An 18,937-nucleotide genomic window follows, 5' to 3' on the forward strand; every position below is an offset into this window, starting at 1 on the left:
GGGTCCTCACTGGATTTCTGATGAAGAAGACCCAAATGTGTTAGACTCAGTGACCCTTCTCCCCATTCTTTTGAACAGTTTGGCTTCCAGGTATGACAGCCCTTTCCTCTCTTCAGTGTTCCCAGTCATTGGGACTCTGCACAGTTGCATAACGGTTTAGTCACAGTCACCTTCCTGCATTGGGAAGAAGGGGTTTGTTTCCCCCATATGTAGCAGGTAGGAGGGGTTCTTCTTCAGTTCAGCTTCCCTCCTGCCGTGGATTGTAGGAGCACGTTGCTGTGATTCTTTAGATGACTAGTTCAGACTGACAACATTAATGGCACTTGCAGTCGTTTTGTTATCTAGATAATTAATCCACAAGGTATTGCACACAATGTGGTGAAAAATACAGGAAATTGTTAAACTGAGTGTTTTCCACGGTTTTGTATTATGCAGTATGTGAAGCTGGAAGTAACTGGCATACTGGAGATACTGGAGAAAACAGTAGCAGATTTGATTTGTTCAGTATTACTGTAGTTTATGAAATCTGGAACTTCTAACTGTTTTGATTTTTGAAGGGACCTTTCCCACTGCTATTAAAAAACAATTTGGGAGTCTAGGCTCCCTGGACTTCTCATAACCCCAGTGGAGGAAGGCAAGTGTGTCTGGAAACTGCCTGAGAGTGGTGATATTTAACATTAGTGCTCAGTATAGCTACTTTGATTTGCCCTCAGGATAACCATGCTAATGCTATAAGGAGCTTGTTTTCCTATTTTAGTTACAGCAGTTAAAGGCCTAAAGGTAGGTGACATGAATGCTTCTGTAAGTATGTATGTTTTAATCAAACAATTCTTTATAATAGATAATAATCATAATGGTATAAACAAGGGTTAGAGTGGGATAGAGAAAAGGTCTGAAGTGAGATAGAGGGAAGTGGTTGATGTCTTTGGTCTTTAGCTGAGATCTTGGGTAAGATTAATAGAAGGTGTTTACGACTGAACTATGTTGATTTATCTGATGTAAAGAAGGGGAGAATGAGATGTGAGAATCTGGATGACGTTCTTGTTGCCTTGGCGTTCCATGTGGCTGCCTGACTCATTATAACATACTGCCTCCTCCTGCTTCTTAAGTCACTTGTGGAAGTAATGCGGCTGTCCCATGGGAGTTTTGTGGGAAGGGGTATTTAAAAAACATATTCAGAGGTTTTCTCTAAAATTGATGTCAGCACCCTCTAGCAATGGGAATACCCTCTGGAGAAGATTAAAGAGCTCTGTGCATAAATCTCTTTTCCCTGATAAGAGCCTGTGCGCTAGCTTCTACAAACACTTTCATTTTGACTCTACTGGAAACAGCTAATAAGTTTGTTAATCTCCCTACTAGTGAGACTGGTACTTCTGATGGTGGGCAGGCACATTTGGTGGCATGCACTCTAGCAAACCCACTGTGGCTGTCTTGCGAAGTTCATCCATTGACTTAAAACTTTTGATGGTCTTATTGTCATTTTTTAATCACTGTGTTGGTTTAACTAAACATTGGTTTCCTGGAAGCACTGGGTTTGCAGTGGTAGTAAATGTTTGTGTTGAATAGAAGCTGTAGGAAAACAGTGAGTGCAGTGGGATGCGGATCAAAACTAATTTGCAGACATATACTTCCTGAATCAAAATCTGAATCCCTGTACAACCAGAGACATGCTGTTTGTTCCACCAGGCCCTGAGGTGTAGGTTTGTTTGTGAGAGGGAAATGGCTCTTGAAAGAAGGTGTTTAACCTGAAACTGTGGAGTTGTTAGCTTAGCTATGTACAAGATGATGCCTTGCTGGTGGACTCTCACGGAGGTGACTGTCACCCTGCTCTAAGACACATAATATTGCATCTCATGCAGCCCGACTTTGCAGCAAACAGGTTAGTAGTGCTGGGAAGGTGAGGTTTGGGGATGAAGGTGGCACATCTCTTTGTTTAGAGAATCTAAACTAAACGGTTACCTAAAATGTGAGCAGGATGTTACCTTTGTGTGAAAGACGAGCTGAGGGTTGTGTCTCTGGAGAGATGCAATATTGGCTGAGGGCAGTCAAAGGTAAAATTTCCAAATGTTCTCCTATTTTGTAAGCCCCAAAGGCTTCCAGGAAGATACAGGATATAAAATGAGGGTAATGATTCACACCCCTGCATAGACTGTAAGCTTGTGGACATAATGACTCTCTCAGGTGTGTGTGGACAGTGCTGTAATTTTGATTCTAATTGCTGTTTGTAAAATAAATGTATAACATGAGCTGTTATGAAACTTGAACAATAATGACTGAAATCTTGTCTTTTCAGCTTTTTGTAACTCCTTCCTCATGGCCTGCATATATCATGAAAGATGAAGGAGCTGGGATTTTTTCTCTGACCACATCCTTGGTAGACATCTTTCACTTTTCCACCTGCACTTTTTAGTCTGATCTTACATGTTACTGGGTTTCTAACCTTTTCCTGCAGGTTGTAGTGCTTTGTCTGTGGGGTTGAAGTGGTATGATTCTCCCCACTAGCTGATCGTGTTTATGCTGGCATAGCTGTTCCCAGTCTAGAGTACCTTTGCTTGACACTGACAGAGGTAGACGTGTGTGTTGAATTTCCCTAGTACGTTGCACCGGAGGAAGTTGCATGATCCCAGCTGACTGCGTCTGTCTCTTCTGGGGGTTTTGCTTCCTGGCAGGGCCTGTTTGCTCATGTGGGTGCAGCACGAGCAGATCACTGCTGTAGAGTTTCTCAAATACGGCTGATTTGGGACTGGCTGGAGCAAGCTGTCATCTGCTGGAAGATCCTTGAGATGCAGATCTAGTTGAGCTAGCATTATGTTCAAAACATATTTAAATATTTACCAGTTGTAGTTTGGTGCCGTTGGTACCCGTGACGATGCTCTCAGCAGTGCTGGAAATGTGTAGGTGAGAGAAAAATAAGTATTAATGACAAATCTGTGCAGGGGAAAGCTTCTGGATTACTTCTGATAGCCTGTTTGCTTTCATAACCAAATGTGTTTCTAAACTGGAAGTGGATCCTGTTGCTGTCTGGCAGTAAAAGTGCTGCTTTTGTTGTGTTTCTGTGCAGCTTTTCCAATCTTTTTTGGGATCGATGCTCAAGCAGGTGGGGCAACGTCCTCTGTGCAGGCAGAGTGCTGGGTTCATTCTAGTGGGTAGGAATGCTGTGTTTATGATATCATATATCTCAATATGAAAAACATCTATGGCTGACTTGTTAGTGTTCACATTAAAGGATGACTGTTAGTATTCTCTTGATGAAATGGGCCTTAACTGTAGCAAACATTTGCTGTAATCTTAAACACTAATGTATGGTAGACTTACATTAACATAGTGACTGAAGATGCAGTATTTACACCCTACTGAGCACTGAGCCTGTTGAGGAGTACATACTGTTTTAAAGAGGACAGATTTTGATAAATGGGCCTCTGTCTTATTACTAACATGATCGAGAAGAACGTGCTGTATTCACCAGTGGGATAGGAAAGCCCTCCGGCACCCAGCTCTCATTCTGGCTTTTCAATGTGGATCTTCGTTTTGGAGTAGTTTCTGAGAACATATTTACTAGTGCAGCTTACAAAACATGTGTTTAATGTGTCTTTTTTTGTTGTTAAGATTATAAATATGTAGACAAATAACAAGAAAGAAAACACTAGGGACTTTGGTACTAACTTGGGAAGGAAAAATAATAATAAAAATAGCCTGGGGGTGAAAATGGCGTCGGTCCTTCAGGCATAAGACTCGTAAATCCCTGGTTTTCCTTTTGCAGTACCAAGAAGTTCACAGCCTCTGTGTTATTAATTGTAACATCTTTTCTGATTTTTCATCTGTGTATCTGTTAATCCATAACTTTTTAGCTTATTTTAAACATCATAATTTTCTAAAATTCATTCAGCATATTACCTATTTAGATTTAGCTTCTTGATTCTAAAACAAGCATTTGTTCAATCCTAAAATGAGTGCTTTACATGAAATGGCTCCAAAATTTTTGACAAAACACTGCCTGTAATAGAACAAAGCATAGCATTGTCATAATTTATGATGTTTCTTACTGATCTGCTCATCCAAAAAAGCCTGTCTTGCGCTCTCAGCATTTGGTATCCGACATGTTGTCTTGTGCTGACAACCACAGCCTGTTCCAGATTAATTTAAGCCTCAGCGACTTGCTCAGCATCACAAATCCAGTTTTTGGTAGTGTTGAGAATAGAGCCTCTCTCTTCTGTCACGACTTGGTTCCTCGCTGTAATTACGGGGCAGCTTTCCTGCTGAGTGAGCGAGCCTCTCTTGTGACCAAGCCCATTGTAATGAACAGGTCGCACTTTATCTATTGATGAATTCCCCTTGCTCAGTAATTTTTTTCAGTTTTAAAACATAATTCCTCAGTGAATCGTGGTAAAACTTGATTGTCTAATTAAAAAAAAAGAAGCAACGTTAATTTTCTACTTTGGCAATCTGGAATTCTCCACCACTTGTTAAGCAAGCAGGTTGAGAAAGTGATTGTGTTGTAAGATGCTGGACAAGCTGTGGTGTGTGTAGGAACTTGAGCAACTTGGGTTAAAAATGTTCCGAAGGGTTGTGGAAAAACTAGTAACAGGTCAAGAATTTACAGTAAAGGGGCTTCCACCTCCTTTTATTTTTTAGAAATAGTGCTCACATTTGCAGACCACTTTTCTGTAGTGACGCACAACCTGAGGAATCAAGAATGCATGAGATGCTTACACAAATACCAGTTCCCCTTTCACCCTTGATCACAAAGATAGTTCCTCTCCTTCTAATAAATCCATAATTTTTTTGTAGGTTATGCAGTCATGGAGAAAACTAGTAATTAAATTAGTGATAGGAAATACAAAAGGCAGTGTGTGCTGGGATGTGATAGGGCACGATGTGTTCACTGGAGTGCTGGGTACTCACCCGTGGCCATTTGTTGGAGTACCTTCTGGTTGCAAAACAGAGGTATACTTTTTTAAAACCATGGGGGGTCATACAGGCTTGTTGGGTTTTTAATTAGAATTTTTCTGTTTGGTTTTTTTTTTTTAATAGACCATTTAGCTATTGAAGGAGAGCAGGAAGACCACAGAAACCCCTCTTGCTATTGTTTTCTTCCTCTTCCTTCATTCTACAAACATCTGGGACAGTAAGATGGTATCCTGCTGGGGACATTGCATGGTGACATTTTTAAGGAGTCCTTAACATGCAGTTTGTTGTCGGCATATAAAGTTTGTGCGCCTGAAACTTTCCCTCTTCGGTTGCAACCCTAGCAGGTGCTAAGTTGTCTGTTCAGCAGGGAAACAAAAAGCAGGGCTGGCTTCAGGCGTGAAGAGGTGCAGCTGGCAATTGGCGGTTATGATTGCCTATCAATAGGTATTCATTGTATTAATTAAGCTGCTGCTGTTAAAACCGGAGCTAGGGGACAGCTTTTCAGCCTGCTTGTTGTAAAGTAAGCCGAGTCACCTGTGAAATGGTATTAATAAGAGGGCTTCAAGGCCTGTGAGAAGGCTTTTTTTAGACCCTTTTCTCTTCAGGCTGACAGCACCCTCTTTCAGAGGCCTGGCAGTCGGGTTGTCTATATGTGAATGACAAATAGCATTCACTTCTCTGGAAGCTCTGTACGCTGCTTTTGTGAATCTTGACTAGCAAGAGCCAAGCTGTGACCTAATACTGCTTTTGTTCCTCAGCTGCAGGCACCTTATGACAAAGACTTTCAGCCTCTTTCTTGGCTTCACTTGAGTCTTATTTTGCAGTCCTTTGGGTTTTGGCTTCTTTAAGTTTTTTCTTTATTTTTGAGCATGAAAATATAAGAATATGCACGTTTTATTTTCCTTTATGAGACCGTTGTGAACTAGTGTGTGACTTTTTTGGGATGCAGGTGGTTTGTTTTAACAATTTGATGGAGATCCCTGTAGTGCCTCTTAGGACTACTCAGGTTTTTTACTTGCATGTTCAACTTACATACTTAAGAGTTCTTCCAGATCAAGAACAGTTCAGTTCCACTTCTGTAGCACATAAAGCAAGTGAACTGTCCTCTCAAAAGCCCCGGAACAAGGTGTGAGGAGCAGAGCTGAGTGGTCCTACTGATTCTGGTGGTGTGGCTGGCCCCCTTCATGAGCCCTGGTGAGGAAGGACAGTCTGAGACTTTCCTCCAGGTGGTCTGTCAAGCAGAAAGGTAACAATTGAAGGAAATTCCTTCCCTGTCACCAGCTCACAAGCTCAACAAACAATCCCTTTGTGGAGAGACTGGGGTCATCCCTCTAGTTTCTTATTTCTCTTCATTAAGTACTTGGAATTTGTTGAGCAGTTCCTTTCAGGAGGAATTAGGGAGTGGTGGTCTGTTTCTCCCTTCCTGAACCTCTTGAAACCTTTCTGAGAAAACAAAACAAGATGACAAAAAACATCCTAGAAACAGTCCTGTGTCACTGTACACAATTTCTTCTGCCAGGGTATAAGCTAAAATCTCCTCTGTGTACATGCTAAGTCTATGTGACTGCTTTTGTTTTAGGTGTTGATATTCTGGGTTCTTCATTCCAGGGAGGCTAAAAGGCAACTCAGTTGTGTGAGCAACACATCAAAATACTTTTCAGATGGAGGCATGTTTCTTTAGAAAACAACACCCTTCTGTCTGAGGAGCAAGGCAAGCTGTGTTATCCTTGAATGTCCAGCATACTGACTGATACTTAGCCCCTGCCCTGGCGTCAGAGCTTCCTGATTTATGAGGTTGCAGTAGAAGCTGCTGGTTGTAGCTGATAATAAAGAGCATGTAAAAAGTCACTAGCTTTGACAGATGTGACCCAGTGTCAACATTTTTTTCAATTTATGTTTTCTATAAATTCTTGTTTTTCAGAACTGTCGTTTCTTCCATCAAACAGGGAGAAGATGATGTTCCACTAAATGGCCTGTGGCATGTCATGTTCTTTGCAGGTCTCCTGTTGATCACTGTTGCGGTTTAATAGCTTTATATGTATCATGCTTGGCTGTCCTAAACCCATATGGTTTATGCCCTGCTTCCTGTAACATACATTTCCAGGAGGCTTGTTCTGACTGACATGCATTCTTACACCCACTTGTTCCTTTTAAACCCATTAGGGTACCATGCCTTTGGTAAGGTCATGAGTAGAGAAGGGAGTGGAGCAGCCCTTCTCATTAATTTCTTGCTCCACTTTTGGATGATCAGGTCATCACTGGTGACCTTATTTTTGCCTTTTTCCTTCAGGTCTTTCTTCCTTGCCTTTGTAGTGGTGGCACTTTCGACTGAGTTGCAGTGAGGAGCCACATACCTAAAATAACATCTCTGCCAGTGTTGGGTGGATAAAACAGGTCTGGGCAAGGAAGGGTGTCTCTTTGTGGACACAGTGCAGGCTGGAATGTGGATGTAGTTGCCTGAGCCAAGACTAACTCCTTGAGGTGAAGGTTTTATTTTTTTCCTGTGAGTACGCTGGGAGTGTGTTAGTTTGGCGTAGGAATAGGTTTAAGAAAAATCTTTTTGTTTCCTTTTCTCTGTTTCTAAGAAAAGATACTCCTTATGTTAAGAAATCAGAACAGAGGCTGGATGCTTGCTCTGCGCTGTATGCCACCAAAGAGAGGAAAAAAAGGAGCAATCTTTATGAAAGCAAATTCTATCTTTTCTTTTCTGTCATCCCCCCTTATTTTTGTTTTTTCTTCTCCTTCCTTCCTAGGAAAGGGGTTTCTTCCTAGAAAATGAAGGGAAGTTGCGTTGTTGAGTTGGCGGGTAATTGATACATATCTGCCCGGTCTGAAGAAGTACTTAACTTTTGCATAACTACCTATGAATATATTTAGGAAGCTGGCAAGCTGCAGTGGACTGTGTGTTTTTCATTATGTTGGTGTTCTTAAATTTGTTGAAAACAGGCTTCTTTTATGGGTGGTAGAATTCCTTTTAAGTTGTAGAAACACCCAGAGGGGAGGGGAGACGTGACAGCTCAGCAGATCGTGCTGTGTTGTAACTCCAGGCAGGATGCTGGGCAGGATGCTGGTGTGCCCTAAGGAACAGCATGTGGCATGAAACAAAATCTGGAGGTTCACCAGCCCCACTGCTCACTGACTGACAAGACTCGGGGGTTTACAGTGCTGGTGTAACTTAGGCAGCATGTGAAATGCTTAGCTCGCTTGGTCTCATTTTTCCTGCTGTAGCCACTGAATGCATAACAACCTGATTAATGCAGGGATTTTCATCTTCTGACCCCCTTGCAAACACTTACTAATTGCATTCATAGATTTATACATTTGTAAAACAAGAAGGGATAATTATAATCCTGTGATTTGGTCTCTCTGTGCAATGGAATACAAATCTTTTACTAAATCTAGTGTTTTACTCCCCTCAATATAAAAGCGTATATCTTATTTTAGGAACTTGTTTTCTAGCCTCAGTCTCCAGTCGCTGAAATTTCTAAGTTCATTGTCAGACTTGTTGCTTATAGGATAATCAGTTTGGTCTTAATCTTCACTTTTTAAAACTCAGATGAACAGAGCTCTTAGAAATAGCTCAATAGGCATGTTCTCCAGCTCATAGATACTGCTCTTCCATTTGCTCCTTAACTTCCTATTTTATTTATAAACAAGAAAACTGTTTGCTGTGCCAATCATATTTACATGGTTGCCAAGTAACTTGCCTCTTCTCTTGCCCCAAAATGTTGTCACATCTATCAAAGGTCATTTTATAACTTTTTGGCGTAAATCTGGCATAGATTCTGCCTGGTTGAATATTTGCTAGGATGCTCCATCATTGTCATCTGTCATCATCATAGCATCTAGAACAGGATTTCTGTTTCAGGAGTATGAGCTACGCTCTTTTGTTCTTGGATGTTGCTTGGCCTAACTGGGACACACGTTACTCACTTGTTTTGCTTGTTAGATCTTGTGAAGAAAATGCAGAACAAGTGCAGAAACAACCACCACCTCCGTGTTTCTCTTTTCCCTGGAAGAATCTTGCTGAAGTCTTGTAGATTGTATTTTAAGAGCATTCAAGATTCACCAGTCTCCTTTTAAGCATCTTAAGTCAGATGTTTGACATTTTTCCACTCTCTCAATCAATAAAGCTGCTGGCTGCTCTGGATTTCCCCCCTCTCCCTCAGAAATACCTCTTCAGTGTTAAAACTTTTAAATTTGAAGAATCACTGTCCTCTAATGCTGATGTTTTCAGAAATGGAATAACTTATAAGTAAGATTTTCTGCTAAAATGTGGTGTGGGATTTAGTCTGTTTGCTTTTAAGTTTAGTGGTTTTGTATATAAACATGGATTTTGGTCAGTCTTCCCCCTTCTCCCCCCTGACTTTCTCTGCTCTGTTCCTGTCTGCATGAAGTCCTTTACCACTGGGTGACACTGTTTGATAGGTCTTAACATTTGCAACAGTGAAGCCCTGAAGAAACTGTTCTCTGACTCTTTGGACTTGTGATTTTGAATCAAGGCTCAGTTTTCGTAACACCCACCATATTTTAATGTAGTTAAATTTGATTACACCAAACCTGCCCTGATTTTTAATTTAGTGGTCCAAATTGACTGGTCTAGAACACTGATGGTGGTGCACTGTAGCTGCAGGGAGTATAACTTGATCTTATTTGCTTTTCTCATCTTAAAATCTCTTCCAGTAATGCATAATTTCAGAATCACATATGGATCATTGTTGACCCATGTGTAAATAAATGGCTAGTTACCCTCTGGGATTAATCTAGTTGCAAACTGTGCTGTGGAGTACATTTCCAAAGAGGCATAATTTCAGTGATCTTCTCCTGAAAGTCATGTTTACTGTGGTGTAATAATTGCCTGCATAGTGTGTTGGTGAAAGCCAGATGCATATTCAGTTGCATGCCTTTGCTAGTCGTGATTTATTCCTTTAAAACAAATGGCATTAGATGAGATGGAGGGGAGGTCATGTGCACGACATGCTGCTGTTTTGCAGGAAGAAAGCAATATAGTTACTAAGGGTCTTTTTGATGAGAGGTGTCCAAAACACTGGGTCATATTGCCATCAGAATGGCTTTCCGCATCCACAACTCTGTCTAGGGATTTCAGTAATCACAGGAACCTGAGCAAAATGAATATGGAGAATATAAAGGCCTTAATAAACATGCAGGACTTCTTGGGAAGAGAAGTGATGTAAGATGCATAGTCTGCTTTATTTGCTGTTGGTCTCAGATGGAACCGTGATGTTACAGTGCATTAAGGACAGACTGGGATTTAGGGAAGATGGGCACTGTTCACAGTGCACTAGTCTTCATCCTGTGCCTTTCTGTCTTTCCCACTGCCTGTATTAAAAATTAGATGCTAAGTAGTTTCTTGCAGGGAAAGTCTATATCCGTGTTTTGCCCATGTCTGGCAAAAAGGGGATCTAGTATCTGCCTGGGGTGATGAACGAAGGTCTCCATCTCCTCTCCCAGTGCCCTTACAGCCCGCCTTGCTTGGAGACCTCCTGTTGCAATAGGAGGGGAGAGGCACTTGCTTTCTCTCATCTTCTACCTCTAATTAAACAGCATTGATACCTCTTCAGAATTTTAACTGAGCAGAGAAAAAAGAAATGCAACTATTTAGAGCTGGTACTTCCAGCTGGTTTCAGAGCTGGTGGCAGAGAGTTTCATCACAGATCTTGCAGCCTGAGGGACATTTCTTTTGGATTAATACAAATTCCTGTTCAGTGGGCCTGGTGATTTTAATGGAAGGTGAGGCTATTCTTACAGCCATTTGTGTCTTTCTGCATCTCTTTTCCAAGTAGACTGTCCTTACCAGCATTGCTCTTTAGCCTTCAGCCTCTGGGGGGGATCTAGGCTCTTCCCTTAGCACCCAAGACTTGACTGAACTTCAAAGCACAGGAACAGAAACTGCCTGGTGGTGGCTAGGTTGAACGAGAGCCATAAGCAGCTCTTCGCATTTGCTAGAACTGTAACAGTGTGGAGCACTGCCCCAAATTTTGCACTCTGTCTCCCTTTAGGTGTCAGTGCCAATGCAAACATCTTTAAAATGACCCTCTTTCTTCTGTTTTCTCATCTACTGCATGTTTTATGTGTGCTTTGTTGACATTACACTCTTAGCAGTACTTAAGGGAAGACAATGAGCATTAACTGGATTTCCTTGAGATTTGCAGCAGTTTGGTTCATTTTAATATCCTCTGAAGTGACCATAGGAACAGCTTTGGTAGCCAGCAAGCTCTGCATCTTTCCATATCCTTGACGTCACTGAGATTGCTTTGGATTGCCCTGATAAGTGAGTGGTTCCTGAGAGAAGTCTACATGGTCTGTCAGTCTTGTTGGCAGCCATGGAACTAATGAAGCCATTAACTGATGATACCCAGTGTAAGGCAGGTGCTGTGAGTTAAACTGTCCTGGCATAGTATGGACAGAACTTTTTCAGTCTTCCTACTTAATTTTGTCTGCTGGGATCTGAAGATTTTGATGTGCATGACAGGAAGCAACGAGATGGGCCTTCAGAAGCTTGTGGTGGTTCTTAAGATGCTCTTCTCTTTCATGTGCATGAGCTGGGGTACACAGGGATGAAAAAACCTGCAAGGCTGGAGCCATAAATGAAAGCCAGATGCTTGCCAAAGGGTTTAAAAGTCTTCATTTTGTTTGAAGAGTAGTAGTGTAGTAAGTAATCTGGTATCAGGGTGATGTTTGATGACTGATCCCTATAGTACAGTAGGTACATGCTGCCCTAAACATGTTTGAGGTAGGTGAAGGCATTCTTCTGATCTAGAAGCAAAACTCTTGTAGCTGGGAAGTGCAACCTTTTTGAACAAAGCGTGAGGGGCTGAGAGGAATTGCAGCCACAAGGACTTCTCTGGTCCTTCCCTCTTCTTCTGCAGATAGGCTGTGTTTTGCCATGATCCAAACCCCATCAGCCCTTTCAGCCCTGAAGGATGTGTGAATAAGAGCCAGACTCCTTGGATGGTGGCTGGCTTGAGCATCTTGGCTGGAAAGAGTTTTGTATTCAGTTTTCAGCAGCTCTTACTTTGAATTAAAGGGTAAACTGTGGGAAGTTATTAATGATATCTGTAATCAAGGATTAATCAAACTAATCTCTCTAGTCAAGTGCCTCAGTGCACTGAAAGCATGTAGATAAAAATGATAGCAGTGGTGAGCCTTCATGTGCAGGCAGTGCTGAGATGGTGCCTGGAAAGCACACTGCATTTAAGTAGCTCTTTTGCTTTCCACCCAAGCTGGCTGATGCGAGGTGGTGCTGGTCATGTAACATCTGAGCAGAGACAGGCTGAAGAATTTTTATTCCAATTCCTCTCAAAATCAGAAGCGGGAGAGTAAAACCGTATTTCTTCTGCAAGAATGCCTTTGGGTTACTTGTAACAAACCACAAGTCTATGTGGTAGTTTAAAGAGCTAAAAATGTAAGTCTTAAAAAATAGCATTTGATGGTTTACAACAAAGCTCAGAACAGATGTTGAAGCTTTTTTGCAAATAAAATCTTCTCCAGGAAGCATTCAGTGTTGGAGCTCATGCTTCTGTGGAAGATATTAATTCAAAAATTTATTAAGGCAAAAAGGACATAATGTGAATCTAGCCTTAATGTAGCATTTGGATCCTGGACTAGTCTATTATTTTGACATTCATTGGTATTTTTAGGCATTTATTTGTCTGCTTTTTAAGGGGCCTCAACTCTACCTCTGCTTTCACAGCTGGAAATTACTGCAGGAATAATTTGAAAGGTGAAAATGCCATATATATGTACAACAATATAAATATATGATGCCTCACAGGAATTTTTACATTCAGATTCCATATGTAGAGAGTGATTTCTGGTATGAGGAATACCAGATAGAAAATAAATGCAGTTCCCTAAATGCTATATATAAACACGAGGGTTTTTCTGGCATGAACTTCCCCCTCTTGCTGATGCCATGGGAGCCCTGTTGTAGAAAAAGCTCTGGCAGCTGCTGAATCCGTAACCTGGTGGTGTTAAGGAGATCTACTTTGAATCTGTTAAAAACACTAGTGGCTGGCTGTAGCTCTATTTGTGTGTGTTTCCAGTGTTACTACCATTAAGGGACTTCTGCTGAAAAAAACCCTTCTATAGATAGAATAATACATAAGTAACATTGGAAGCAAACATGTCTCTTGGATATGTTCCCCCAAATGTAACTTGCATGCTTCTGGCATGCCTCAGTTTAGTTGTATCTATCCAGAATGATCTACTCAAAGGGTCTCTTCCATTCTCCCTGAATTTAGTTGCACTCTAAGGAAAATAAATCAAAGAATTGCAAGTATGTGACCACTTGGTCTTGGCTCTCCAAGACGGGTACTGGCATGGTACTTCATGATTGCTCTAAGAGCATCTTTGTATCTGAAAACATTAAACTTCTGTCTCGGGAATACTTCAAGTTATTTTTATACAGAGGCATTTTCTTTGTCTAGTGGGATATTGAAATTGCTTTGCAGTTCTGTTTGAAGAGTTAAAATTCCTCTTCCATGCAGGATCCCCAATTTATTCTTTCTTGATGAAAATCCACGTGTACATAAGAAGCCATGGACAAGGTCTTACTCAGGCAGGATGAGATACGGTAGATAAATACTTTTGTGCTGCTTGTGCAGGAACAGCTAATTCAGCAAATGCACTGGGGAAGCACCTGCCAAATCAGCGGCTGTATTAAACTTGAGCCAAGCTCAGCTAAAACATCCTCTGAATCCAAATCTCTTTCCTTTGTTTTGGAGAAAGGTAATGGGGAAACACAGAAATAGATTGTGTATTCTGAATTGATCATGTAGGAGCAGATGGTTAAAAGAAGACTCTTGGATGCTCTTAAGGCAGCATATTCCTGCTAAGTGATTATCTGGATTATTCATGTCCCACTGTTGCACCTAGTGATGATCTGAAAGCAGCTTTATGGGTTGTGACTTTTATGGTGATGAGCACTAGAGACTCGTGGAATTAATATTTTTTTAATTGTTATTGCTTGAACATTGATTAAACTTTGTTTAAGGACTTTTAAGGGATTCTGTTATTAAGCTTGACTGGTTTATTGGTGTGAGCCTGCATCTCAGAAGGAAACTCTGGGGCTACACTGCCTGCTCTGTTCCCGTCTGCCGTTGATGTGGTGAATCCTTTGTGCCTCAGTTTCCTTTTTATGCAAAACTTTCCCGTGCTTTTGTAAATGTTTGCTTTGAAAGGGTACAGGTAGAAATCACACTATCTTAATTGTATTGTTTGCATGTAGTATTACACTGTGACTCTGCAGGACTGGGTTGGTGGCCACTGGCCAGACTGAAGTTTGCAAAGAGTGTGAGAGGATTCGCTGAGTGGGAACTGGGTGCCCTGTTTCCCTGGCTCTGTTTGGAAATCCTAGCTGGAATCATTTGCAGCTTAATCACACGTGGAAAGCGTCTTCAGTTCCCAAGGGAATTTTATTTATTTAAGTTTGCTGCTAGTAGAGTTCATGTTACATTAGGAAACCACGATTCCTGACCTCTGAGTTTTATGAATACGTGTTTCTAAAAATAGAGATGGGACAGAAGAAAGAAAAATAAATAGACTTCATTTTAAGGGCTTGCTAAAAGCAAATCAGTGTGCTGCAAAATATTACATCAAGCTTTCTGAGAAATCATTGAGTGAAATTGTTTTTCAGGAGCTTGTGCTAAAAGAATAGTACATTGTTTATGGCAGTTGTAGGGTAATTCTGTGTTTTTCATCTTCACCTAAGCAAATAGAAAATGTCTTGACGAACCAGCAGGTTATTTTTGGATTTACTTTAACAGGGACCTGTCAATGATAAATGCCTTCTAGAAGACTTGCCGCCCCATCAATGTGATGGAACTGATAAAGGACTAGAGAAAACCAAGTATTTACAGAGCAGGTTTATTTTGGGTGGAGGTTGGATGTGTAACATATGAGTTGTTTTAGTTGTGATAAGCCTGATGTGAACACTGGGGAAGTATGAATCGTTGTGTCCTTATTTAAAAATAAAGAACTGTAGCTAGTTTATTCATTGTCTATGGTAAAGAGAATAGACTTCCACGCACTTTTTATTAATGGCGTGTTGCTGTGTGGTATGTGTTGAGAAGTATGCAGTGGTTCAGGATTTTGAGGGTTTGGAGGTTTTTTATGTGGATGCAATTAAACAGTGAGGGATTTGAGATACGAGTTCAGCAAAGGGCCACGGAGATGGGCAGGGGGCCAGGGCACAGGCGCTGTGGCAGAAGCTGAGGGACTGGGGCTGGCTCAGCCCAGGGCAGAGGCAGGGTTGGGGGGACCTAACTGCAGCCCACTGTGCCTGGGCAAGAGGATGGAGCCAGGCTTTTCACGGTGGTGTATGGCTGGAGGGTGAGGGGCAATGGGCATGAGTTGAAACAAGAGGTTCATATGGGTGTAAGGAAAAACTTCACCACAAAGGTAGGTGAGCAGGGTTGCCCACAGAGGCTGTGCAGGCTTGGAGGACTTCAGGACCTTACTGGGTAAAGTCCTGAGCAACCCGGTCTGATCTCATAGCTGTTTCTGCTCTCAGCTGGAGGTTGGATTAGAAATCTTCCAAGTTTCTTCTGACCTCAATTTTCCAATGATGCTGTATATTTGGCACCTGTGGTGATAGCTGGTTGCTTGATTGAAGCAAGGAGGACTCTGAAGGGGCGATGGGAGAAGTATTTTTATTGCACAGTCGGTGTCAGTAAGAGGTTTATGTCATGTACAGCAATATACTTACACTGTTTTGAACTGTGGCAATTTTTATATTAGTTTCAGAGGTCCTTGTGATAACTAGCACCCCCACAGGGTTCAAAACCAGTACATATAAACTTGCCTTGAAAAACTATTGCAGGGGCCGCCCTGAGAGCAGCTCACACTGGTAATCTGTTTCTCATCAGATTTGCTCCATAGAAACTTTGTGTGTGAGGTGCAGCACCAGTAAAGCAACATTCACATCATTCAAACAAAGAAGCTGAAAGGGCCATTCTGGGTTCGTTGGACACATTCAAATCCAGAGTGGCTTCCCTGCCTCTGCGGAAAACTTTGTCCTGTTATTTGGCTGCTTCCTCTGTAAGTGCACATGCAGCCCAATCAGGGCAGTGGTGGTACTGTGCAGTATTAATGTACTGAAGGATTAATGGAAATCTCCACTGTATCAAGCAGATTTTGAATCAGATCTGAGCAACAATGTGATTCCTAATGAAAGAAAATAGTTTAGGGATTAAACTGAGACTGAATTTAGACAGGTTTTACAGCCTGTGGAGTAAGAGAGGGAGGGAAGAGCTGGTAACAATGGGATCTAAATTAAAGCACATATTCAGCTTTTACTGGAAAATACGTGGCAAATCCCAGTGATTCTCTGTCTCGTAGCCCTGTACTATACAGTGTGCGGCATTCAGCTGTTCTGCCAGTCAGGCTCATGGAAGTCTCTCGCTTTTTCTTTCACGTCTCATTGATTTGTCTGTGTAAACCCACATGCTGTGAGATTTTTTTTGGGGGGACGTCTGTTTGAGGGGCCAGTGTTTCATCAAATTGATAATTGCAGATTCTGTGTGCAGGTTTTCACAACAGCGAATGGAGGCAGAATTGCTCTGAATGTGCTTTGTTTTGGATGCTGAACTCTTTGTGACTGAGGCTTTTTAATGGAAAGGGGTATGAATAGTCACATATAAATTAGATGAAAACTATAGTTTACTTGTCAGCTGTTGATTAAAAGTGTTGTCATTTGGTGTATAGGTAAGTTTTCTATAGCAGGATAGGAAAACGCCACATTTCCAGATGATACAAGTCATCAAGACTTCATTGCCTTCAGATCAGTGGATTTCTGTGGATTTTCACTGGGTGAAACATGGAGTTTAAGAAACAACCATACCCAAGTGTTTCTCCTCTACCTTTCCGCTCAGAAATCTGACCCTCATCCCAGCAGCTGCAGATCTGGCGATTTCCACATGGAAGCTTTTGCTTGGTACAGTACAGGGCTTATCCACAGAAGGCATTTTCCCCATAGCTGACATGATACTGATGGCAGAAAATGAGAAATTGGTGTGGGTTTGGTGCACTTTCATCCTATTTAATATAGTCAGTATTTAAAATATCTTTAGGGTCTCAGTATTGCTGATCTAAAAATGCTTCATCTGAGTAAGCTCATTAAAATCAGTAGGGTTCTTCATGCACTTAACCTAAATTATTTGTCTAGTTGTTCTTAAAACAGGGGAATCTGTGTCTCCAAGTCCATAGGTGAAGACAGTTGGAGATGATGTTGTTGTGAAATTGCCCTCTATTTAAAAAGATGCTATGTCTGTTTGCTCTGCGAGCCTTTGTTTGCTACAGACAAAATTAATCTAGGAAAAGCATAACTGTTACCAACGTAATATGCTGCCTTTATGTTTTAATACATATTTAACAGGTCTTTCAATGTAGATTTATGGCAGTTTTTGGACTGTTTTACAGATACTGTGAACAAAGACACTGAACCCAAAGATCCATATCCTATTCCAAGAAAGATTATGGCTGAACCAGACTACATAGATGATGACAATCCTGAATTAATTAGACCTCAGAAATTAATTAATCCTGTGAAGTCATCCCGGAATCATCAAGATCTCCATAGAGAGCTGCTTATGAATCAGAAAAGGTAAGTCTAAAAATCGCTTGTGCCACCCTCCCACCCCAAACACACAGCTTGAGTTTTAGTTTCATCAAAATGACATTTTATCCAAAACCCTGTAGATACTTTGTGTTGATTCAGAGCTTGTAGATGAAAAGACTGATTCTTAACTGTGGCATTTATTTCTATTTGAATTTCAGTTGCTCTGCAAAAACTTCCTGAAAAAGGCTTCTCATTTTGTTTTTGTGAATACTCACAAAGGGTCAGTTTCAAGAGGAAGCGGTTCAGTTCTCCCTTGTCACATTTCATATTGGTTACCTGGCACTGTAGTTTGTCTTGAACTCTGAACTTAATCAAGTATTTGAAAAATTTTTACTATTACCAGCAGGACCATAAAATCAGTGGGTTTTCACTGTTGCCAGTGCACTGAGTTTATGAGACACTTTTAAATCAAAGAAATCATATATTTTATTTCATGTGAAACAGTTCTTTACTTACTTGATCTTTTTTGCAATGCAGTGTGATAGTCTGATGTCTGCTCTGCTGCTGCACAAGTGTCTCTTTGTATGTTATGCAAATGCTGCTTCCTCCATTCTGGGATGGGATGCACAGCTGTTACTCTATATATTGCTTTTAAAGATGTAAATAACCGGAACTTTGTATCATGAACTTCAGAGATACAAGCAGTTGGCCCAGAAATAGCTGAAGTTCTGTTATGAAATCTCTTCAGCAAGGGAGGACTTATTTAGAGATCATATTAAGAAAATAACCACCAGATCACACAGTGGAGAAAGAGCCACCAAGCCTGTGAATGCTTCTCCCTTTAAACAGACAGTAACTATGATATAAATTAGTGATTTGGTGTGTTGAAGCCACCCAAAATCGACTTCCCAAAGACAAAGATGTGGGCATCCACAAAACACAAGAGGAAGAGCAGTATTTCGGAGTGCATTTGAGAATAAAGTTGCTGGTAGCAGCCATTCAGACTTTCTGAGACCAAGGGCCTTGATAAAGGAGAGGAGGAAACTATTGCTCTGACTACTCCAGCACAACTGGATTTGTCTGTTTGGCAGGAGGAGTCACATTAAGAAAGTTCCTCTCTTTTCCCACCCTTCCCACCCCCACCCTGGCAGGGTAGTATTTTGAGGGGGGAGGGGGTCTTTTTTATGTGTGTTAGCAAAATCCTTACAAATGCTAGGCTTAGGTACTTAATGCTAAATGAATTGCATGCACAATACAGCATTTCTTTAGTGAAGAAGTAGAAATGTTTTACAGAATGCCAACTGAATTGGAAGAAACTGGCCTAAATAGGTGTTTGTCCTATTTTTCGTTAATGGGATTAAACATCAAAGTCAGAGGAAGTGTATAGTCATTAAAAGAAAGATAGATGAAGTTTCCCAACTTAGGATCTTATTCTAAAGGATGTGGAGG

General features: G+C 41.1%; 1 protein-coding gene across 4 annotated transcripts in view; it reads left to right on the forward strand.

Moving 5' to 3' along the window:
- Positions 1 to 18,937, forward strand: part of FAM107B (family with sequence similarity 107 member B) — a 62,798-nt gene that overhangs the window by 36,048 nt on the left and 7,813 nt on the right. For 3 of the 4 annotated variants that reach the window (XM_055807867.1, XM_055807865.1, XM_055807864.1), the window contains one exon: positions 17,350 to 17,533. In XM_055807867.1, coding sequence (XP_055663842.1) covers positions 17,406 to 17,533 — 128 coding nt within the window. In that variant the 5' untranslated portion in view covers positions 17,350 to 17,405. Of the gene's footprint in view, positions 1 to 17,330; positions 17,534 to 18,937 lie in introns of all 4 variants that reach the window. The other variant, XM_055807866.1, reaches the window with a different exon arrangement.

Source organism: Falco peregrinus, chromosome 6 (assembly GCF_023634155.1).
Source record: "Falco peregrinus isolate bFalPer1 chromosome 6, bFalPer1.pri, whole genome shotgun sequence".
Classification (NCBI taxonomy): domain Eukaryota; kingdom Metazoa; phylum Chordata; class Aves; order Falconiformes; family Falconidae; genus Falco; species Falco peregrinus.